This window comes from Tamandua tetradactyla, chromosome 26 (genome assembly GCF_023851605.1).
Source record: "Tamandua tetradactyla isolate mTamTet1 chromosome 26, mTamTet1.pri, whole genome shotgun sequence".
Taxonomy (NCBI): domain Eukaryota; kingdom Metazoa; phylum Chordata; class Mammalia; order Pilosa; family Myrmecophagidae; genus Tamandua; species Tamandua tetradactyla.
Window position 1 is genome coordinate 21,632,524 of NC_135352.1, and position 24,958 is coordinate 21,657,481.

Sequence of the window (24,958 nt, forward strand, 5' to 3'; positions counted from 1 at the left end):
CCTCACCTCGTTAGGGCAGAGCCAGGCAGTGGCTTGGCACTGGTGGCTAAAGCCTTCCCATTACATCCAGGAGCCACCACCCCAACCACCTCAAATAAACAGATGTATTCAAAAAAAGGAAGTTTCCTATGCAAATACATCTTCATGGCATATCCCCTGGCCCACCTGAGAACCTCTCTCCCCTCCTGGTTCCCGCCTTAAGTCATTCCAATACTGAAATCCTGAAGCTGTCACTGGTCCCACCCATTTCCAAAAAGGCAAAGGGGCAAAAACTATAAATTATAAAACCATGAAAGAAGAGAGAAAAAGATAAGAGCACAGTAATGGGTCCAGAGGTAGGGAAAGGGGAAGAAAACAAAGATAATAATTATACTGGAATATCTCTGCTTAAGAAAAGAATTTGCTACTGTAAATGTGCACACAACTTTTCAGTTGAGTGTATTGGCAGGAAGCATACATTAAAAGCGTTGGTGATTTCATTACAGAACGTATCACTACCTGAAATTCTTCCACTCCTGAACATAAGTTCTGTGAAGGTACAGATTTGATCTGGCTTATTCAGCATTTCACCTTCAGCACAGGTTAGTGCCTGATCACTAAGTAAATCTGTGCTGAACAGATGACTTCTCTAATAAAGGGGTGCATATCATGTCAGCAGAAAAAACGCAGTTCGCTTTTGGCCTAAATCTGAGAGGAATTTATAAAAGAACACTGCACACATGGATGATGCATTTGGGGACAGTTTGTACAAAAGTGGCAGCAAGATGCTTCCTATGCATTACGCTGGGTGAAATTAGCTAGAAGGAAAAGGACAAATAGTGTATGATCTCATTAATATGAACTAACATTAATGAATGAACTTGGAGAATTTAAGAACACAGGTTATCAGAAGCTAGAAATGGGGTAGAGTTTAGGTAATTAGTGCTGAAGGAGCACAGATTGTACAACAGGACTGATTGTGAAAATTCAGAAATGGATAGCACAATACTACCTGATAGGAGCAATAATATAAAAAGTACACTGAATGAAGCCAAATGTGAGTATGATAGAGGGAGGAGAGCTGGGGGCACATATAAAACCAGAAGAAAAGATAGAAGATAAAGACTGAGATGGTACAATTTAGGACAATAATGTACAAATTTTTTAAAAATGCACAAACTAAAAAAAAAAAAAAGATGCTTCCTATGGCAGAAAGGAATCCACCAACCAGCTGCAGCAACAGGCTTTTGCCTATGCCAGGATTAAAAAGAGGAATAAATCTATTCACTAAGATAAAGGTTCCAGGCACCTATTACTGAAGTGACTCATATTTGGCTGAACTCTCCTACAGAAATTCCTTCCTACCTTTCAGGAACAAGCCCAAGTGAAAAGAGAATATTCTGCAGATATTTTATCATTTGACTGCCATGCAGACATACTATCAGCTGAGCGCTGTACCTCCTTTCAGAAAATCACATCTGCTCAGGGCAAACTACGCAGAGGTCTGCAGAGCCTGCTTTACCCTCTCGCTACAGCTCAGCTCGGCTCAAGGGAAGCCCAGATGGGAGGACGGGGGCCTCTGTCCGGAAGTGAGCGTGTGCTCCCTGGTCTGTCCCTTAATCCATGTTCTCTGCCGTCATGTACCTTTGCAATGAAGATGCCTGCATCCGTGATGGCTTTGATGTGTCTTAGCCAGCCAGAGTTCTCCAGTCCCCATAGAAAATCACTCATCGAGGGAGATTTAAGTTCACACACTGCAAGATAAGTCGCATCATCAAAACAAAATAAAGGGGATCTCTCATTTTACATATGCTCACCTTGTGCCGGGAATTCATTCATATTCTTTCCCTGTAGTAGATATTTTCTAGGAGACCCAACTCAAGATGAACACTCAAGCTTACTAAACTTGCTTCTACTGAACCATTTCAAGCAAGGCTGTGTGACCTTCTCTGGTCACAGAGGATTCCTGCATCTGTTTAGAAGTACTACATGTGTAAAGTTTAAATTCCCCGTATTAATGAAAGCTGTTGAATGTTACCATAGTAAAAGTCCAAACATGAACATCTATATATGCTTACAGCATAGATATTCAAAATGGCCCACTCGGGAGCGCTTGAATTAAGAGTGCTACGAAGGGAAAAAATAAATCACATAACCCACTTGGTCATCCAGCACTTTCCTAGGTAGAACTCTCATCACTCAACCACTTCTGATTAGGACTATTATAAAAATGCAAAATGGAACAATTCTAAAAGCCTTAAAGGCTCAAATTCCCCTTGCTGATGATAATCTCTATCCATAAGCGTAAAGCTAGCGATCTTACAAAAGAGATCCCATATTTCTGAACCCTTCTAGAGCATTGCTAGGGCTTTTTTCTTTTGAAGAAATCCTAAGTTCCTAAAGATATCTACATTTATACAGTTAAGGCAAGTGTGTGAACACTTTTATAATATTATCACAAGCAACTTTCATCTAGAGAGTTAATATTTTATTTAACATAAAGTATTAAAAAGCTTTAGAATTACTATTCTAAGTAACAATTGACAAATTTATGAGTTTTATACCCATAAGCTCTTTTAAGGAGTCTTATAAACCAACAATAAAAATTAAATAACGTTCAGCAGATTTTTTTTTTTGGTTTATACATACCCTATGATGTATGACAGGGTAAGACCCCTATTTCCCATTCCCAGCTCTGTCCTTAATTAGCTGTGTAATGTTGCAAAAGTCATTTAAATTGTTTGAGACTTGATTTCTTCATTCTCGTGATAGGAAAAATATACCATAAATTACATCTAAGTACCCTTCCAACTCTATCGAATGTCCTGCTCCCAAAGAGGCCAACTAATAGAGAGTTCACTCTTATTTTCTAACATCTAAGAGTCACAGAAAAAAGGACAAATAGCTCAATTCTGAACCACAGATGACAGCAATGATAAAAGAATTTTTAGAACTAGGTAGTGTTTCATACATCCCAGCGTTATGCAGCATAATATGACTGAGAGTGTCAGTGAAGAGTGAACGACAAACGGCGATTGGGAAGGCGAGGTGAGACAGGAGGGCTGGTCAGAAGCCTGGATCAGACGTGCATTCTATGGCAGAGCTCATCATTTTCAGGAAGGAGGAGGACATACAGACAGATGTTGAAGATCTAGAAGCTGCTTCCCTGCAGGCAGTCTAGCCGGGGCACACCTTGGAAGGTCTTCCTGGGACCCCAGAAGAGGATGTAGCCAGGTTGAAGACAGGAGGCTGAATTTGATGCACAGGCAAAACGCCTGCCCCTATTGAAAGCTAAGCAAGCCCTGGCTTCCCTACTACAGCCCTGGGGAAATGCATCGTCAGTGACATGCCCGGCAATACCGGACAGGCCCTCCACGTGGCAGGCTCACCTCTGCCTGTGCACAGCGCACAGACCTAGTCGGGCTGGAAGCCTGCGGGGAAACGCCAGCACCTTCTGAGCTCTCGCCACTCCCTGTCCCCTGCTATCTGTCCAACCCCGGGCCATGACCCAGAATGTTCAAACTTTAGCCTCAAATATACACACTCCACCCGGTGGAGCTCAGGACTCAAAGGATTCCTTTAAATCTCTGGCAGATAACATTTCCATTGCACACAGTGCCTCCCACCCCTCACTCCCACACATCTGCCCCTCAAACAGGCCAAATGTCAGGTTACATTGAAGGGCTCAGGGCTAGTTAGCATTTTCACTTATTTAAAAAAATCCAGCAAGCCTAAAGTATATCTCGGTACCCACATCCTAAAGCTCAACCCAAGAACAAATGAGAACAAATGATCCTTTTCACCTTCTCTTCCCACAGGGCAAGGAAATGACAACAAGTTTAAAAATAAAGACACCAGGGCAGTACAACAGTGGCTCAGTAGAAAGAATTCTCGCCTGCCGAGCTGGAGACCCCGATTCAATTCCTGGAGGCTGCCCATGCCAAAAATAAATAAATAAAATAAAATAAAATAAAGACACCAGGTTTTCCAGTTAATCTGGAAAAGGCCGGAGTCAAAAGCAAGAGGGGAAAGGGCCATTGAGAGAACGAGGCCCCAAGGTGTCCTGCAAGAGAGAATGTTCGAAAGTTTCCCTCTTCATTTAGCTTCCACAGCAAGGGGACAAGCTGCTGCAACGCTTGCAATGTCAGCCCTTTTCCTGGTGCCAAGAAGGGGAAGATTTTCAGGAGCCTGAAAATTGCATCTGCTAGGTAAAATCATCTCACCAGGTTTTCAGGCGAGGTAACAATGAAGAGGGTGTTTCCGCCTGGATGGTGAGGGCTAGTGTTAAAAGCAAACTGCTTTGCAGATGACGAACACACATTGACAGAGGGAAGTGCACCTGAGACCGAGACAACTGATGCCTGGAATTTTAAATATAAAACCATTGGGTTTGTTTGGATAAACTCAGGATAGGACAGAAATACTGATTTGTTCACTTTTGTTGCCAAACCCAAACCATTTTGCTGAGCAAAGTTCATTTCAACTGACATCAGGGGCATATGCCACAGATAGCAGAGAAACCTATTAACCAGGGGATTAATGCCTGGTTCTAGTAATGTCTATTTGACACAACGGGGCAATTATATCCTAAAAACATATAAACTACACTAAAAAAAAAGAGAAAAGATATATACTTCAGGAGCCTGTGGAAATTTATTCAGAAGAAACTAAGACCCTGATGATCTTTCTTAGATATTTCCTATACCAAATCTCATTTCTTCCCATATAGCTGCTGGGTGGCAGCCAGCAAAGGTGAAAGGGATTCTCTATTTGAACCTTTACGGACAGGTCTTTCTTGGACCCTAAGATCTAAAGTGGAAATGCACGTGGGCCTGCCCTTGATAACCAGCCAGACACATGCCTGAGTTCTGCTGATGTTTGAACAGTCCCTTTCCCATTTGGAAGCAAAGATGGCTAACCCCATTGAGACAGCTGTCAAAGAACAAGTAAAATGATCATCTCTTCCATTGAACTTCCTAGCAGGGGGAACCATTCAAAGAGGACTTAATTATGGTCTGGAAAATGGAAGCTTTTGGTTAAGTCCGGTTTTTGGAGTCTCTCTATTTTACTGAGAGCCCACTGCGGTGACAGAATAAACTTCAAAATTGTGTTCAACTTATTATAGATAATATGTGAATTGTGTTCCATTTATTAATGTCGATGGTGCTCCCTCCCCATTCCCTGCACCCACACCAATCTCGTTACAGAGAACTTTCCATTAACCGCCCAGATTTGTGTATTCACCCTCCATGGGACATCAACAAGATTAAAGATTTAGTCTTTATTTAAAATAACACCAGCTTTATTCATGATGAGATTTTTCTGGAATCTCTACACAGTTAACAGCCCTGAAAACCACTTTCTCATGGCCTCGTTTTCTTTCGAAAAATTTCATGATCATGTTCAATGGTAAGGTACAATGAAGCCTAAATTCTGTGTACTTGTGTTAGCATCGCTTGAGTTAGTAGTGTAGAAAGTTGTACATGTACATGCACACAGCTGCTAATAAACATGTATGTGTGTAGGTAGGTAAATGTACGTAAACATGTGCAAACATATATATTCCAGCATTGCCACTGGCCTAAAGACAAACAAGCATCAGATTTACATAAGAGGCATTTGCTAGCTTTGCATGTGAATTTCATGTCTCAAGACGAGTGCACAGCATATAGTGAGAACCTGTGTTCTTCAGCTTGACATGTATTAAGAACAGTAAGGTGTGAATATTAATTGGTGTGGTGTGTAAAAACTTTGCTGTGGGGTGTATGGGTGGTTCAGGGGTAGAATGCTCACCTTCTATGCAGGAGACCTGGGTCCGATTCCCGGACCATGCACTCCCTACTCCAAAATAAAACACAACCTTTGCTGCAAATAAATTAAAAAATATGTCTGTCCACTTCTGTTGCATATATTGCATTTATGCAAAGCATGGTGCTTAATGGTTTTTTTTTTTTCAATGACCCTCCAGGGCCTTCCATCTATAGTGTATACAATATCCCAAATAGCAGAACAGGAATGAGCTCAGGGGTTTGCAGCAGAAGTAAGAATGTTGCGGTGTGAATCTAGGCCTCTTGACTCCAATTTCCCTATGATTTTTTAATTATAAATAGAGAATAATTAAGAGTCACTGTACAAACAGAGGCAAGACAAAAAGGAACTGAATTGAAGGTGGGGTTTAAAGCATGATATGGTCTAAAGAGGACAATTAAGCAAATGGGCACAGATACAGAAGTTCAGACTGTAAAAAGACAAGGTGTGCCAAGGGGCTGGGAAGTCTGAGGTGGATATAAAAGATATTCAAGTTAAAAAATCACGTGATATTAAGATGTTGACAGCAAATAACTGAAGTGGGGAAATAAGCAGCGTCCGCAGCCGAGGGCATAGGGTAAGGACCCATTCCACATTCATCACACCAGCTGGAGAGGGCTGTCAGCACCGACACTTCCATCAAATTTGAGACATCATTTTGACTGGCAGGCAGATTCATGTGTCAAATATGGAATTGCCAAGTCCCTACTATAACCTTGTGGAAAGACAGTTTGCCTTGTAACTAAAATTAGTCATGCTTATATTTAGTTTCATGGAATAAGCAATCTTCTACAAGTACTCCTTTGTTAGATACCCTAGTCCAAAACTAGGCCAGCCAAAAAATTAAACATCATGCAAAACGATAAATCTTAGGGTGAAAATTTAAATTAAATCTTTGAACAGTAAGATAAAGCATAATTAGGATAAAAAGCCACTATCCTCTCATTCAATCACTTTGCGTTCTCCTGTCCTTTCCTTCAATAATGTCTCCCAAAGATGAAGACTTTGACTTTGACATGCACTTAAGACATTCAACCATCTCACCTACCCAGGTGATTAGTAAGATCATTAATAAGGCAAAATGATCATTTCTCCCTCCCATGAATTTTACATTAAGATCAGTTGCTTCGTTTTGCAATGATGAAAGAATCTTTTTTCCATCCAATGCCTAGCACAGAAAACTCTCCAGAACTGTCTGATGAATGGATGAATCTCTGAGTTAACTGAAATAGCTCCTATTTTTATTAAGTACTTACTGTAAGCAGGTATCGTACCCTTTGCTCTAGAAACTTTATCTACCACATAGGGCATTACTGACTCCCAATTTTCAGATTGGAAAATGTGGTTCAAAGAGGTTAACTGTCCCAATTTTCAGATTGGAAAATGTGGTTCAAAGAGGTTAACTGACTCACCTATGGATCCCATAGCCAGAAAATACCTGAGCTGGATCCAGTCTACAGCACATCCTCCCGAAAGGGCCATGCTCCTTCCTCTCAGTGCTCAGAAAATCATTGTCCAGGCTGGTCAATAACATCCAGCACTCTAGCAGTCGCACTCTACCCCTTCACATAACACAGAGGGCTAGACACACACTCTTGATCCATGACTTTCCTCCACAGCACCATGCACTGATAACTAGTGAAGCCTGGTGGTCTAGTGGAAGACTCATTAGAGAGCCTCATGATCACTATTTCTGTATGAAGCCATCTAGTTCCACCTTTATGGGAAAGGGGATTTTCTACAGGGAGGATGGTGCTGGTCTGATGCCAAATTTCAGGAAAAATGATGACTCAATTTTCAGCCAAGATTTGTTGGTTGTCTAATCTAATGGATGAGTAATATGAGGAAATGAATAATGGTAAAAAGTCAGAAGTCCATAGCGCCATAGTATAAAATTGTAGGCAATGTGAGAAGAAATATTCACTTCTCAATCAAAAAGTTTAGTCTGAAATATCTATAAAGGGTTGAACTTTCTTCAAGGTTAAATTAGTCATCACGTAATAAAGCCATGAGGAAGGGAAATTAAGTACCAAACAAAAAGGACATTGGAACTGACAGCCATGACTTTAACTCTATGAGCAGAGAGAAACATCTCATGGGCATCTGGGACCTGGGTTTGTCAGTGACTGTCCCTATCTAGGCCTTGGCCCACCCAAAGCAACCTGGCAGGGAGATTACAGCAGGAAATTAAAAGCCCATAATCTTTACCTCCACGGTGCCTCATGAGACATACTCCAAGTTCTCAACTATCAACCATCCTTTCTACACCTAAAGAAGCTTTTGAATCATCAGGGCTCAGAAACATCATGGAGAAGTACTGATTGGATATGATTTCTGGGGCCACCTGATTTTGACACAGAACTTTCTCCATAGGCAATGCCCACATATTCAGAGTATAGGACAAAGTCATGGTTATGGTTCTGGACCAGCTAAAAAGACTGGAATCTCTTACATTCAATCTGCTTGCCCCACTTTCAAATAGTCCCTCAGCGTAGTATTGCCCAAATAGTTGAAGTGGCACTGGGTCTTTGTCCCATATGCTCTGTCCCGCCCACCTGATCCTCTGGCAGACTGAGGTGCGTATCTATAACACAGTTTGCTGAGAGAACGCTCATAAGTCTTAGATGTTGTTGATTAAATTACATTTGAATGAGCTGGCTGACTGGCTGGACACAGGTCTCCTCATGAGATAAGTACTCAGGTGCCTCTGAAAATTGTGCTGTCCTACTCCACGACTCTTGAGTAAAGAAATTAAGAAAACTCACCCATCAGAAAGTATTGAACTCAGCAAATCCTTGCCTGGATGGCAATCTACAGTCCATTCACTTGCCAATTTTATTGAGTGCTTATTTTAAAGTACATCATTGCTTTCCAAAAGAAAGCAAAAAGGCACCTTACATTGGAAAGCACTTTATAGCATACAAGGGAATCTTCGTGATAAGTCTGTCTACATTGTTTTACAAATAAAGGAAAATAAGATTTGTACAAGTTTGCTCAGGGACTAAGGTAAGAACCCAAACCTAGCTAGGTCTTCAGACACTTGGACCCGGGCACTTTCTACCTCAACCCACGACCTCGAGAGGCAGTAAGCCTCGCGACTAAGAGTGGGGCCCTGAATGCATGTTAATAATTAGGTGTAGATCATGTTTCTATGGCTCAGTATTGTGAGCATAGATTTTTTAGCTTCTGTGCCCCAATATCCTCATCTGTCAAATGGGACAATAAGAGTAGCTACCACCGGATAGTAAACACAGTTAAAATTTTGGAAATTAATCCACAGTAATTACTCCATAAATTATTATCTGTTAGTTTGCCCAATATCAAGAACCACAAATCAATAGGGATCACTGTGACATGAAAAGTGCCAGGTTCAAATTCTGTTTTGTTATGTGAATCTGCAAAGGCTGTTTTAAAAACCCATTTTAATTAAAAATGTAATATGTCGACCATAGAGAATATTTTTAAACAAAAAAGAAATAATCTACCTGCAGTCTTTACATGTTAATCTAATCATCATTCTAGGCAGTCTCTCCTAGTGTTTCTTCATACATATGATTTACCATATGGCTAATCAGACCATGCAGACAATTTTACAACCTGATTTTTGGATTTATACACAGTCTCCTATGTTAACACATGTCTTCAATTCCTCGCATTTTTTGTTTATACCAGGAGCAAAATTTTCCTTCAAGAAGATAGAGAAAAATTCTTTAATAAGCCTACTATCTTTGAACATTCATGAGGCATCTAATCTTCTACTTTTAGAAATAAACCACTGTTATCAACATGGGCACACATGTGTCTTTATTTCTTAAAACATATTTTGGATTATTCCCTAAGGGGATACCATTCGGTGAAAACATATTTTGTCTCTCTAAACAAAATATATGTCTCCTTAAGTCAATTTAAATGATACCAGACAAATTTAAAGTACTAGTTTCACCATTCTTTTCACTATGACACAATTTAATGTTTTTTAAAGTAAGGTGAAAATGTTTCCTCAAGGCCCTAGCTTACATTTCTTTAATTACTAGACCAAGTTTAAATGTTTTTCTTCACGTTTATTTGTTTCAACTTACTGTTTTCTCTTTAAAAAATTATCAGATTAAATTGTTTAAACTGTTGGAGATTGAGTGTCTTCAACTATTTAAATGCAGATAATATCACGTACTGCATAGTACTGCTGTGAAAATCAAATAAAACCATTGAAGTGAAAATACTTATGAAGCCTGACACATAGCAGTTATTCAATTTTTAATTGAATGAATAAATTAATGAATAGTGGCCAGTTACACAGAACTACGCAATGGGCAATGATATTAATCTAACATTCACGCGTAATCCAGCTTCAAAATCAGCAGTTGGAAGAAAGTGCAATTTTCTGGACAACTTCCAAAAGACAGAGCATTTTGAGTGAAAAAGGAGGAAGATACCACCATCTTTCCCACAAAGACAGGTCTACCTTGAAAACAGGTATTTATAAAAAGAAGTAAGGAAGCAGCCCAAGTCTAGATGTGAAAACAACTCTCTCTCCACCTCTCCACCTTCTCTCATTTATCTTCTCACCAACCCCAAGAATGTCCTAAGGAGATAACAGTTCCCCACGTGATGATGACCATCTCTCCAGCCTCAAAATAAAACCTGCTCCAAGCTCTTCTATCAGCTGTTTCTACAAGAAAAGAAAATGTAGGGCATCCTTTGATTATTTGAGGAAAATGTGACTGCTCAAAAGGGAAGCTACGGTGTTAAATACTTAAATTATAAAAACGCCATGGAACTGAAAAGCGTCACTATTACCTCATTGAGAGCTACGAATGCCACGCCAAAAAAAGCCTAGTTTAGAACATAAAAAAAAAAAGTTAAAATGAAATCAGCTCTATAAAGGGACCTACGCAGGATGTGAACTTGGTCCTATATTTCAGTTTCTGATGAAATATCCTGCCGTTCTGGCTCACAGACAGAGCAGCTTGGAGTCAGAATGCGAACAATTTTGCTTTTCTGTTATTCAAAATCTACTCAGATAATATCTGTAAAACACTGATGAAAATAATAACCATGAATGAAACGCCCAACTCCCCTTTGTACTAAGTGACCAGCACTGCACACCTTCAAATCTCTTTGATGCCGAGGACCGCTATTTGAAGGAGAGAAAAGCCTCAGGAGATGGGCTTCATTGCATCACTTCACCACCCACTGCACCTCCGCAAGTAGTTTATAATTTACTCGGTAAAAACAGATAGTCAAACATTGGTCAAATCCACCGAAAGGCATCCAGATGTTGTCCTTGCTTATTGCAATGACACACAGCTAGCAAAGTGGTCTGGAAGGACCGTGAGCCCTTGTGAAACCGAGCTGCCCTCTGGAACTTGGTCAGTTTGCTTTTCCCTTAAAAAAGCAGAGAGTCAGGACACAGGGCAGGAGAAGGGGCTCTTCATAAGACACCAAAGAAATGCCAATTAAAAAACTAGAGCCTAATGCATATGTTATCAGCACCCTCGAGAGCAATTTTCTGGATAGAAGAAAATTTGTGTTCTCAAAAATCAGCTTATGAAGTTTACCAAATTTAAAAAAATGTAAATAATATTCATCAAAATGTTTTTCAATGAGTTTTGCAATGAGAAATAGTCTTCCTCTTAAAATTAGACTACCCTTTCGGTAACTACCCAATCAGTACAATTTCTCAACATATAAAAAGCATGGGTTTGGGCAGAGACAGCCAAAGTACAAATGACAATATTCAGAAGTTTAAGAATCTCAAACGGTCATGCATGGTATGGCAAATTACAGGTGAAAGTAAGACCAGGACAGCTTTGGGGCTATCATTTCTCTCAGGTCCAGAAAGGGACTTCTAAACCCTCACATGCTTAATTTTAAAGTATTTCTGATCGGGGCCCTCAAACTGTAGGATCCTACAAACTGTCCCAATTGGAAGGCCCTAGATCCATTTTAGTCCAACCCTCTCATTTCACAGCAGGTAACAGATGCCCAAAACCTAGCTGATGTCTTCTCTTCAATGTTTCATAATGACCGAGATGAACCAGAAAATCCAGGAAAGAGGGTGGAAGTTATGCCTGTCTGGGGGTACACAAGCCTCTCCATCCCTGCTGGTATAGGTTCTCCTTATACCCTGATGTTCTGATTGAGCAGAGGCCTGCACAAGCAACCGAGAGCAAATGTGTATTTCTGGAAAAAAAAAAATTATTCAGCACCCCCTTGGCCTCGCCTCATTCCAGATGCCACATGTCCTATTAAGACAGCCCCACATCCCTAGTACTGGGCAACGTCTCTCCAGAACTTTCCCCCAGAAGCACATGCACAGTGTTTAAAGGCCTCTGAGAATCTACGCCCAGGTTCCCAAGGGACAGCCACGGGTTCTTCTTTCCCCGCGTCCCCATCTCAGTCCCCACCCAAGCCAGGAGGAGGGCATTGCACAGCCACCGATTTCTCTGCGCCCCCCGATCACGAGGAGCAAAAGCAGTAGATGACTTCAAGCTGGTTTTGTTGGAAATGCATTAGTTTCTGCTGATCAACTATTGCTGGTTTGGCCCTATCAATACTTCTCCTATATGCCATAATCCATCCTTTTAATTCCTTCTCCACAGCATGTGACTGTCTATATCTGTGTGTGTGTGTGCAGCACGGAGCATGGGCCCGTGTACTGCAGAGGTTGCTGCTGGTAAGAAATGAGGACCAGGGTACCTACATCTTTCCTTCTAATAAGGCCATTCAGAAACTCAGGGACACGGTCCATGAACCTACTATCCATGCAATGACAGCTGGTTATTGCTTTAAATGTAGGACTGTTTTTATCTCCACCTGGCTTTGACTGTGGTTCAAACTAATACGATGAGGGAGAAAGAAAAAGCCCAAATACCTGCATACTTTATCCTAGATGTTAAGTGCTCCTGGAGAGTCCCTGATGGCTAACCATCACCAGGAGACCCAATAACACTTGTAAAAAGTGAGAGAGGTTGTTTTAGCTCCAAAGAATCACTGTAACATGATTTTCCTTCCGATACATCACATCTATGCAAGCAGCATCATTATAAAAAAGCAATTTTAAAATCAAAAGATTATCCTATTCCACTTAAGCATTACAACATTTAACCGCTTTTTTTTTTTTTTTTTGGATGCTGTTTATAAGGAAATAATTTTACCTTCCAGCATTTTTTGCAGGCTGCTCCTCATGACGTGGATGTTCTCTATCCCGATAAACTGAAACTTGATATTGGAATAATTGTCTTCGTTCTCGTAGCCCTTCCCTGCAGCGCGGTTTGCCATTGCATTAAGCTGCGGCGGTCAGCAAAACAGAACAGTCACCAGAATTACTTTCAGGACATGAAAACAACCAATACACTTCATGGACACCCACAAAACCATTCAAAATGATGTGCAGAAACATAATGTTTTAATTCACAGGAACACTGCGCTGAGCTTTGTGGGTCTCAGGCCCTGATGCGGAACTTATGTTCAAATCACAAATTTTTTGATGTGCGCAACATTCTTTCAGCTAGGAAGCATTCCGTAGATAAATCTCTGGAGATGCCTCTGGCGGTTCCCTTGTCCATGATGTTGAAGGGAATTCGGAATTCTGTGACTGAGACAGGCTGCCCCAACTGAATAGCAAATGGTACAATCTGCAGGTTGGCAGAAAAATATCAGCTGATACCGCTCGCTATAAATACAAGGCTCTATAAGTTAAATTAGTATATCTTCCAGGATTATATTCTCAACTAGAAATGGTTAGCTCATTCTAACTTGCCTAAAGGATCCCCCAGATAGCCAATTAAACCTTGATGAATCACTGAATGAAATGAAAAGAGGACTGTAGAGGAATTTATTTATCCAAATTTCTTCCCTAGCCCCGCATAGTTTAAAATCAAGAAGGGGACAAGTTCTGCCTGAAACTGGGAAATAACATGCATTTTTTCAGAAGGATGTATTATTGCTAATACTCCATTCTTGTTGTTTGCTTAAGGGGGTCATCACATCCTAGAAAACAGTATTCACTGATCATTATTTTCCTTTGTCTACAAAGGGTAGTAGGGTTATCCCAGGTACAGCCCCAGGAACACACACACGCAAACTGCTTTTAAAAGCATGATGCAAAGCAGTATTTAGAGACTATTACTTTCCAAAAACTATGTTAAGTTCAAAGAGCTAAGTGAAAAAACACACATACCCTTTGGCCCAGCTCTCCTACTTCTGAGGATCTGACAAAATTAAAAGTATCAGCAAACAAATATATACATGTCCAAGGATGATCTTAATCAAGGAAAACCATAAATTAATGCTTATTTTAAAGACAATTTATGTCCTTGCTTTGGAAATCTTAAATATTTTAAGGGGAATACTTTTCTAAAATTATCATAGACACTGTTCCTCTGAAATTTACTATTCTTATAAAATATCACTGCACTGTGTAGGTATTTTTAAAAGCTGCTGGTTTATCCTTTAAGCAAACTTAATAAAATTGATCATCAATAGGATAGGTACACATCTATAATTTACAATAAGCCAGGTTCCATGAGCCTTGGGTTTATTCCATATCTTGAATAATTTAAATTATACCACCTCATCATATACCACAGATGCTTCATTATCAAGTGTAAGGAATAAAAATAAATAAAATAATGAAATTATTTTAATACAAAGATTAAGACTCTATGCTCACATTTTTAAATAGTTGAGCATCTATGATCTGGGAGAATTTCTTGGAATTTTTGCTTAAAAGAAAAGGAGTAACACAAGATGACCTCCTGAGAGTCAATGTGTATTTCACATGGTGTACAGAAGGCGGCAGTATTTAATACACTAGCCAAAGTGCAATTTCTCAGGGTTTCCACATCCTTTATCGGATCTGTCATGATAAGCTGGAAAAACCTGGGGCTTCAGAGCAGAAAATACCATCTTATAATTACTAAAGCTAAAGTAAAGATAGAGTATCCTTGATTACAGACAAAACACCACTTCTAATTCAGTCAGCTGCCCCTTTGGCTGACAACCCCATTTCACCACCATTTCAGCTTTGAAAAATTGCCAAATATGTAAAACAGTAGTGGTTTGAATTTATGTGTGAGAAACACAGCAAACACATAAAAAAAAGGACAGGAAAAAATACCCCCTTTTCCAGCGCAAGATCATTCTGCTATTTGATAGCAACAACAGCTTTAGGTTCAGAAAAAGCTTGCAAATGAAACAGACAGAACCCGGCCATTGGCTCACAAACATTTCCTCAATACCTATTGTGTGCCAGGCAGTGAATTGGACAAAAGCTGCATCAGCAGCAGTCCCCGTCCTCCTAAGCTTCTAGCTGAGCCTGGGAGGGGAAGCACAGGCACCAAAATATAAAAGACAATAGCCATGAGGATTGGGGTAGGGGTCGAGGCAGGTGGGCAAGGCAATGCCAGCATAAGCGCTCAAATCTGGAGTAATCCCATCTGGCCGAGGTCATCAGGGCCCAGGTTTCATGGAAGAGGGGAAGGCTCGAGCTGGATTGTAATAATCTGGACGTTGGAGAGGGAGTGGAGCATTCCAGATGAAGCGGTGAGGAGCACAAGTGGTGGGAGACAAAAATCAAAGGAGCAGGTCAGCCAGCCAGAACGAGTGGTGCAGACGCCTCAGATATGGCGGCCGCGGTGGGAGAGGAGGCCAGAGGACATCCAGGGGTCTCTGCAAACTGAGAAGTTGAAACTTTGTAGGCAACGAAGAGCAATCAAAGGATTTTGAGCAAGTTTAACTAGAAAAATCTGGGCCTGATCTAGTGTCCATAACGGAGAAGAATCATCGCTGGAGACAGGCAGGCATTAAAAATTCCGTGGTGGGTGAGAACAGGGGGTAGAGAATATAAACTCCAGGAGGGACTGTCAGTTTCCTTTGTGACCCAATTTCTAGACCTCAGATTGGCACAGCTCAGGCACTCTGTGACGGTGTATTGACAGACTAACTGGCTGAATAACTGAATAAACCGAACGAAAAGAGAGTTAATTGCGCCGAGAAATGGAATCCGATTCTTTCCCTAACCCTAAATCAAATGATCAAACTTTTATCAAACCATGAAAATTTAGTCGACAGTAATCTTGAATCAATTAAAGGTCAGCCTGGTTTTTCTCTTGGTCTCAGAGTCTAAGATTTCAGCAGCTACATTTTATACCTGAGTAGTGGCAGGCTCTGAGGTGGTTGGGAAATGACAGTAAAAGCTGACCTTGGCACAGAGAGGACCATACTAGGATGGGTTCTCAAATGATGGCCCCGTTCTCTCCATCCATCTACAATTGGGTAAATGAAGGATCTTAACTTGTGGTATATACATGAAATTATGAGATGACTTTATTTCTTATGACTACATTCCACAATTGCATTTGTCAAAATCCTCCTTTTCTACCCACTAAAGGGCATCTTGGGCAGATTTCACTGCTCATATACAGACAGATGGAAAATCTCCATCCAGCTCAATTGAAAATTCCAACCCCAGAGATTATTCAAAATGATCTCCTTTCCCCTTACAGGCTATCTGGAGTCTGCCCTGGCATTCCCTCCCTCTGTTTTTTCTTCTAGGCTCTGCACATGTATTGGGGGGCAGGTGGGAGCAGAAGAGGATAAGAGAAGGGGTAAATATTTCTTCATAAAGCTGGGCAAGGTTGCAATCCTCTCTTCATTGGTTATCGCTGCTTTTTTGGCCAATGCTTACTGACCATTGTTCTCCTTTCTGGGACAAATGCTCAAATGCTGAATCTCTTAGGGTATATGGGTGGTGTTTTAGAGGCTGGAGGGGCACCGTGCACTGCCATTAGATTCCCCGTCACTCAAGTCCATCCCAATCCCCCCAGCTTCCCTCCCCAGATGACAAGCCAATTGTGTGCAATGGGGACCCTCAGCGGGCAGGCCTTCTTAGGAGGGATCCCGACAAGCTGTCTCATGCCCACTGTACACCTGATCCACCAGAGATTTCCCCCTCGTTGCCCTGCCAAAGGCTGCTCCACTGACACCAAACACTGCTGTCTCTCTCCAGTTCCCTTCCCCCTGCTCAACTTGCCTTGGTGGCAAGTATGCTCCCAGGTTTGACTAGAATGAGAGACCCTAGATTCCCCTCTTTCAGATACCCCCGACCATTGCAACTTCCTCTTAGATTTCCCAGTGAATAGAAAGCACCTGATCACCAATCCAGAGACAGAGAAGGAACATAGAAACCTAACCATGTGACCTCCTGCTACACAATTAAAAGTGGCTATATATCCGTGAAGTTAGAGGCCATGGCAGGAGCAAGGTGGGTGCATGGGTGATTCAGTGGGAGAATGCTCACCTTCCATGTGGGAGACCCAGATTCAACTCCCGGACCATGCATGTCCCCAACCCCCCCCTCCCCAAGAAGAAGAACAAGGACAAAAGGCTGACCCGTTACTTGAGGCAGGTACCTGCCTTGCCTCCCCCCGTCTCTTTCCCACCCAACTGTCCTACAAAGGTGCTGGCATTCACAGCACAGCTCGGTGCCCTCCTTGCTCATCTGACCCTTGCTTGACTGGGGATGCGATTGCGTTTGCGTCTTCCGCTCTGAGAGTCCAGCCCCAGCAGGTGCATGCTGGGGAGCTGCAGGCCTTTATCTGAGCAACAGAGCAGAGACGAGCTCCAGCGGAGACTTTTTGTAAACAGAAAGCACAGAGTCAGACAGAAAGAGCGTGAGCCCTGGAGTCAGATAAGCCTGGATTTGCACAGTGAGGCCTTGGGCAAATCATTTAACTCTCTAAGTCATTACCCATTAAAAGAAGAAGAAGAAAAAAATAACTCCAAGTTTGCAGGATTATTTCAAGAATTAAATGGGGAATGTCTGGCATTTTTACAAACTCAGCCAAATGCCAGGATAAATTGATGATAAAGTAGTGAAGAAGTCTGAGATACGAGGTTTTCCTCATTTTACAATTTTATAAACATTGCATCTAGACTTTTTTCATATCTTCTTAATGCACCAAGCCTAACATTAATCCATGATCTCATGGCTATCACTTTCAGGAACAGATACACAATGCATGCTTGAAAACTTCACTGCCTCCCAGGATTTTAATGTCCATGAGGAATTGAGAAGTCCTCACCTGAACAAGGTGGGTCTTAAGAATGATCCGCGTTGCCTCTTAAAGCTTTCTCTTTTTAATTACATCTCTGAACAAACCTGGGCAGTGCCATGTTGGCCATTACCCGCCACCTACTATGGAAAACATCGACTCGGTCTCCCAGCTACCAAGGAAACCTAACATACTCTGGGACTAAAATAAACAGATGTGGTCTTTAAAAGAATGAAAGCTCTAGGTAAACACTGTAAAGCTCATGTGAAGTGTGCGTGCGTGGATAAATACGAGACGAGGGCACGACTTGTATGAGAGTAATTTACTTTAATGGGTCATTGTCAAACTTCTTATCACCAAGAGTAAACACACTTAGTGCTAAATATACCCTTCACATCAAATTCTCTGGATTAGTTTATTTTAAATCTGGAATATGCTTGGCTCTGCATCTGCCACATTTCCAAAAAGGTTTGCATAGCCGAGTAGAGATGTCCTTCATTGGCCCTTAAATGTAGTAGGTGAACCTGTTTTCCTTTATTTAAATCTGGGAAAATAAGACAGTATAAAGGTTCCCCAAATCTCTGTTCGGTAAAGCTCCTGTCCCTTCCTCTTTTTTCTTTTCTTATCTTGTCTTCAGCACATCTCAGAAGCAGACATTTATTCATCTATAACTAATAAGAAATTAAAAACTGCTCCAACTTAATTTTACCCAAACGGTACAGGGAGGAGGAAAGAAGCCAGCTAATATTAAAAGGAGGTGGTTAAAGCATAATGAGACAGAGAGAAAAGCACAGAAGTGAAATTTTTTCCAGCATCTTTCAAGGGGAAATCTTCAAGCGGTGAAGGTATTTTTTATTGCAGTTTGAAGCTCTCAGAATGTACATGAAAGGAAGAGAATTCTTTACTTCTAATCTACTACAATGCGAATGTGATTTGGTGGTGGCTTCTCTTTCATCCCCCATGAACCATCACTGATTTCCCTGCAGAATCACTGTCTTCACTACTCCACATCCTTCCATCTCACAGTTCTCCTTCCATTAGAAGTAGGCAGGATTCATTGCAGGTCAAAGACATGAGCAGAGCACTGAGTACTAGAAAAACATCCAAGTAAGTGATCCAAGGAATGGATCACAGAAGCTCGGAGGAGGAGGGAAATTGACAGCATCTAAGCACCTACACAGAGGACAGAATCCAGCTCTCATCATGCCTTCCATCGCCCATGAGTACAACTTTATTTCTTCTTTAATTACCTATTTTAACACCAGTGAATACTTTTAAGTGGTTTGGCCTGCTTGTCTTATTGACTCCTTCTTGCTCTAACGTTTTTGATTTTCTAATGCTTTCTTTAATAGCTCCATTAACATACCATTCGCATAGCCTTAATTCACCATTTAAATTGTACAAGTCAACGGTGCTCAGAATAGTCCGAGCTGTGCAAACACACCACAATCTAATTTGAAAATATTTTCATCACCCCAGAAACAAGTCCTCTCCTCATTAGCAGTCAGCCCTCATTTCCCCCATCAGCCCAGCCCTGCGACCATCAATGTAGTTTGTCTCTGTAGATTTGCCTATTCTAGTCATCTCATTTAAATGGACTCATATAACACGTGGACTTAGGTGAGTTTCAGTTAGCATGACATTTTCAAGGTTCTATGTTGTAGCATGTGTAAGTACTTCTTTCTTTTTTGTGATCAAATACTGCCCTGAATGGATATACCACATTGTCATGATGAAAATGTTTCCATTTGGGGGCTATTATGAATAATGGTGCTATAAATATTCTTCTACAAGTTTTTGCATGGATATATGTTTTCATTTTTCTTGGGTCTATTCTGACTAGGGGTGGAATTGATGGATCATATGGTAATTGCACATTTAACATTTTAAAGTCTTTATATTCTTTGAACCTTTTTCATTATTGATAAAATTCCAAACTATAATTTGAAAATGAAATTAGAAATTTCTTAAAATCCTCCTTCCATCCCAAAGGAAAAACACCATTAATATTTGGTATGCTCTCTGCAATTTCTTTCTAAAAGCACAGACCCACTATTTAAGTATTATAACTGCTATTACATAAATGTGATTGCATTACACATATTTTTTGTTTCTCACTCTTTTTGCTTAATGGTTTACTTGAACACCTTTTCATACACCTACAGAGAGAGAAAGCTGCATGTACGTCTCTCTCTCAAATGTGCCATAGGTCCAGGCACATTTTCATTATTGACTAGAAATGACAATGCCAAATAGGTTAAATAAAGGCCATTTCATTCCATCATCTCATTTCATCCTATATAGTCCTTGTCCTATAGAGGTGCATTCATTGGCTAATAGTCTGGTGATTATCCTTCCAGATCTTTTCCTATACATTTCACATAATAAACTCATACCTACAGCTGCTTTCTTTTTCACATAAACACAGCAGTACAAGTACACACGCTAGTGTGACTTGCTTTTTCACTTCACATTTTATCTCAACAATCTTTCCAAGTCACTGACTTGGATTTGAATTTGACATGGTATGGCTGAAAAGCTCAGAAAATCTGCACCGCTGCAGCTCCACACTAAACTTCACACTGCCAGAGCAAGAAAGGATCATTTCAGAACCAAATCAAAAAATAGTTTGGTGTGCGTTCGGAGAGCAGTCTCCAAATCCTGGCCGCACTTATTTAGCACGTGCCACTCCCAGCACAATGCCACGGGCTGGGGGGGGGGGGGGGGACATTAAAACATCCGTGACGTAATGAGGCCCCCCAGGAGGTCGGGACACCCAGAAAGCAGCCCAGCAGGGCCTCCAAATCCTGACCATGCAGAGAGGAACAGCCCCATCGGCAGAAGCAACCTGAGTGCTGACAGCAGCCCCTTGGGCTCTGAGCAGACCCCAACACTGTCGCGCTTACTTTAGGCCGCGTGTCCACGACATAGATGAAGTCGCTTCCCGGATTGGCTTTTCTGATGGCCTGCAGCATCTGCTCGTCCTCCAGGCAGCGGGCACTGAAGCCGGACAGGGGCTGGCTGCTCCGGCAGATGGAGGCCTGTGGGGGAGAGGACACGGCGCGGTCAGGCAACCGGAGACCCTCGAGCCTTATATACCGCCCACAGCCTTGTTCCCACAGAACCCACACCAGCTTCTGCAAATTCAAGTGTACCACCTTCTGGAAATCAGCATTTGCTTCTTTCATTCAGGTCCAAGAAACCATGACGTGGGCTAGTGGAGCAAAAGGCCTCTCCGTGCAGGCAATGAGGAATGTGTAAGCACGGTTAGTTAGGATCCAGATTAGGAAATTTAAAGCCATTGAAATAACCTCTTTTGTTTTGTTTTCCTCCTTTTCACTGAAATCATTTCATTTTCCTGCCTGAAGGTAGAAATACAGAAGTGATAACTTAACCTGTTCTGCTAAGCTACCACTAATGGCGAGACTAGCAAAAACTATTTATGTTTAACACGTTCCATCATTTTTTGGCTAGTATAGTAAAAAACATCACAAATACCAAAAACCAGTTGCAATTCTAAGTGGGAACGTTTTACCGTGATGCTAAGCCCCCAGGCTGTTGCTGCGTGAGGTAGCTAAGGACAGCGTGTGCTCGTCGCCTCAGCGTGTTTGGAAACTGAGCGTTTCTTTGGACTCAATCTGTATTTCTAGTCTGCAGTTTCTCTACACTGCGTTTCTAACAGAGTGCATTGCATTTGTTGACAAAATATATAACAGCATAAACATTTCCCTGATTATTAGTAGATGAGCATAGATACAACCTTGCAACTATAAAAGCGAGGCTTTGGCCATTTTTCAAAAATGGATATGAGAAGATACGAGCCAGGAAAAGCTGTGAGAGTCAGTACAGAAAGGAACCCCTCTGGGCAGGTTAAACAGAGGAAACCTTTACTGAAAAGAGTCATGTCAGAGGTTTTTAAGACGCTTGTACAGTATATGCATATCTCTGCAAAGGGGCACCCCAGCCCTGAGCCCAACCACAGGTGAAATGTACTTAAGATCCAGTCTGAGACAATGGAGCAAGGGTCTGGGTTTCTCCAGAAAAATGCAAGCTTTGTTGCTACTCAATGAATAAGGTGGGATGTTTCTCAAGGTGGGATTTAATTATAAAATCCTTTAATCTGAGGTCCTGCTGACAAGAAGAATCACAGGTAGCCAGACATATAACTGGACACCTGTCTGCAGGTTGCAGCACCACTCCTTAGCAGAGATGGCCAGGTTCAAAATCCAGGTGGGCAATGCATGGGAAGTGGGAAGCCAAGCAGAGGGGCAGCAGACTTGCTCTAGGGTTGTTTAATTCTTGAGTTGTTTGCAGTAGAAGTCCAACTGCAGTGGAGAGGAGAAAGGGACCAGAGACTCTGAACACAGAAGAGAGGACAAAGGAAGGCAGTGGATTCAGGAGAAGGTGGAGGGATATTGGGGACAAAAGGAAGGCTGGAGAACAAATGACAAAATGCATCCCACGGATGGAAAGCACATCACCACAGATGGCTTTTATAGTGTTTCGATCAGCGATATTTGTCTTGTTCTTTTGGTCTTTTGAGGTTACAGGATCTGCCAGGCTGCCCTGATAGAATACTGAATAGAGAGAACAATTCTGAGCTGGCTTTACCTGACACTTCATCTCAGATAAAACAAATATTAGTTTAAGGACAGCTACCACCAAGTCATGTTAGATTCTACCCGAAGGGTTATATTTAACATATTTAAATGGTGAGGATTTGTGTGAAAGCGCACATATCTAAATTTACAAAACCAGAGAGGATTAAATTATGAAACGAAGCCCGTTAGTGGAAACAACTGTTACAAATTATCTTCAAGCTGAGCGTTCAATTTTAAGAGAGGGGATGAGTCAGAACTGAGCACACTATGGGATACAGTCAATAAGTTAAATCTGATATGTTGAACAGACTACACTTTAGTATTTTGTGGTTACATTTTACTGTTAATGTATAGATATGCTCCCAGTGGAATTCCTCACTGACTGTGACTGCTAACATTTAGTTTTCAACTTTGTATTGAGCAGATCGTAGTCTCTGAGTGCTTCTGTGCATCCTAACACCTCCCAGATGGTCAGACTACCGAGAGAGTGGCAGCATTACCAAAATATTACTGACAGCAGTAATGACCTGAGAGCAGAGATACGAGTTACCTCGGCGGTAAACTGTCATAAGAGCTTCTCATTTACTATAATTGTAGTGATTAAAATACCCAACTTTTAAAAAATGTTTACTATGTAGTAGGGAATATTATTCTTTAAATGCGCTTTAATCTTCCCAATTATCATATAAGGCAAGATCTATTATTCGCCCCATTTTCTAGATGAGGATACTAAGGCACAGAGATATTGAGTAACTTGCTCAAGAACACACAGCTAATAACCAGAGAAACCAGGATTTGAACCAGGCAGAATATTTCTTGAGCCTGAATTCTTAACCAATATAATATAGTGCCCTGTGTGAAGAAATAAATCAGAAAGCATGATATAGTATATGAAGATGCAGCATGCAAGAAGACTTGTTTTATGACCTAGTTTTATGACCTTAGGTAATTTACTTATCCACTCTGAGCATCAGTTTCCTCATCCATAAAATGGGAATATAATACTAAAACTACGGGTGTAATAAGGTACATGGTGCTCCTAGGATTGTGCCTAATGCTTGGTAAGTTTCAATAAATACTAGGATTTTAAAAAAGGAAAATAAGGTCTTCATTGTTCTTCAAGGAAAATGGAAATTTTCCAGAGTATTATTTTCCAGAGATAGGAACAGTGTGTTTGGGATACCACTCTGTGCACAATTTAAAGCAGAATTGTTTTTTCTTTCTTTTGAAACCAACTGAGTAAGAAAGAACAAAGGATACAGCAATTCTAAGGTTTATTACATACGAACACACACAGGCTTCCAAACAGATGAAGATTATGTGTCTCTAACTGTAATCAATTAATATTCTGAAATGCTAAAGGAAGTCTGGTGGATCTACATAATTCACATTATGATAAAAGCTGATCCAAAGGGAATTATGCCGCATCAGCAGGATTTATATCAGAGGATTCTCAACAGGACTTCAGGACCATGAAATGAGGTGTTGCAAGCTTATCTTAATCTAATCACCAATTCCCACCACCTGATATTAGCCAAGTTATTGCATCATCAAAAACTTAAGGATGTAGAATTATTTTTAATGTGGCACTGAATTCGATTTGCTAGTATTTTGTTAAGAATTCTTGCATCAACATTCATTAGGGATATTGGTATGTAGTTTTTTTTGTTTGTTTGTTTTGCATGGGCAGGCACCAGGAATCAAACCTGGGTCTCCAGCATGAGCGGTGAGAACTCTGCCACTGAGTCACCATCATCCGCCCTGGTTTTCTTCTCTTGTATCATCTGTAGCTGATGTATCTGATTTTGGTATTAGAGTGATTTTATATTCACAAAATGAATTAGTTAGATTTCTATTTTCCTCATTTTTTGGAAGAGTTTGAGCAGGATTGGCATTAGTTCTTTTTGGAATGTTTGATAAAATTCTCCTGTGAAGCCATCTGGTCTTGAGCTTTTCTTTGCGGGAAGATTTTTAATGACTAATTGAATCTCTTTACTTGTAATTGGTTGGGTGAAAGCCAGTACCATAAAACTTCTAGAAGAAAATGTAAGGAAACATCTTCAAGATCTAGTAAAGGTAACTTCTTTAACTTTACACCTAAAGCACAAGCAGGGAAAGAAAAATAACAGACAAATGGGAATTCTATAGGATTAAAAGCTTCTGTGCCTCAAAGGACTCTGCTAAAAAGGTGAAGAGGCAGCCAACTCAACGGGAGAAAATATTCGGAAACCACATATTGGATAAAGGCTGGATATCCTGGGTACATAAGGAAATCAAGTTCACCAACAAAAGAACAAACAACCCAACTATAAAATGGGCAGAGGAAACAAATAAGCACTTTTCTGAAGAGCAAATACAGATGGCTAAAAGGCACATGAAGAGCTGCTCATTTTCACTGGCTTTAAGGGACATGGAAATTAAGATGACAATGAAATGTCACCTCACATCTATAAGAATGGCTACTATTAAACAAACAGGAAACCATAAATGTTGGAGAGGATGTGGATAAACTGG

The 24,958-nt window shown here is 41.0% G+C and overlaps 1 protein-coding gene across 1 annotated transcript in view; it reads right to left on the minus strand.

The window, feature by feature from the left end:
• Positions 1 to 24,958, minus strand: part of MTMR7 (myotubularin related protein 7) — a 109,290-nt gene that overhangs the window by 17,099 nt on the left and 67,233 nt on the right. Inside the window, exons 6-8 of the mRNA XM_077144379.1 lie at positions 20,750 to 20,884; positions 12,945 to 13,077; positions 1,624 to 1,733 (exon numbers count right to left, since the gene is read on the minus strand). Of these exons, the coding sequence (XP_077000494.1) occupies positions 1,624 to 1,733; positions 12,945 to 13,077; positions 20,750 to 20,884 (378 nt within the window). The remainder of the gene's footprint in view (positions 1 to 1,623; positions 1,734 to 12,944; positions 13,078 to 20,749; positions 20,885 to 24,958) is intronic.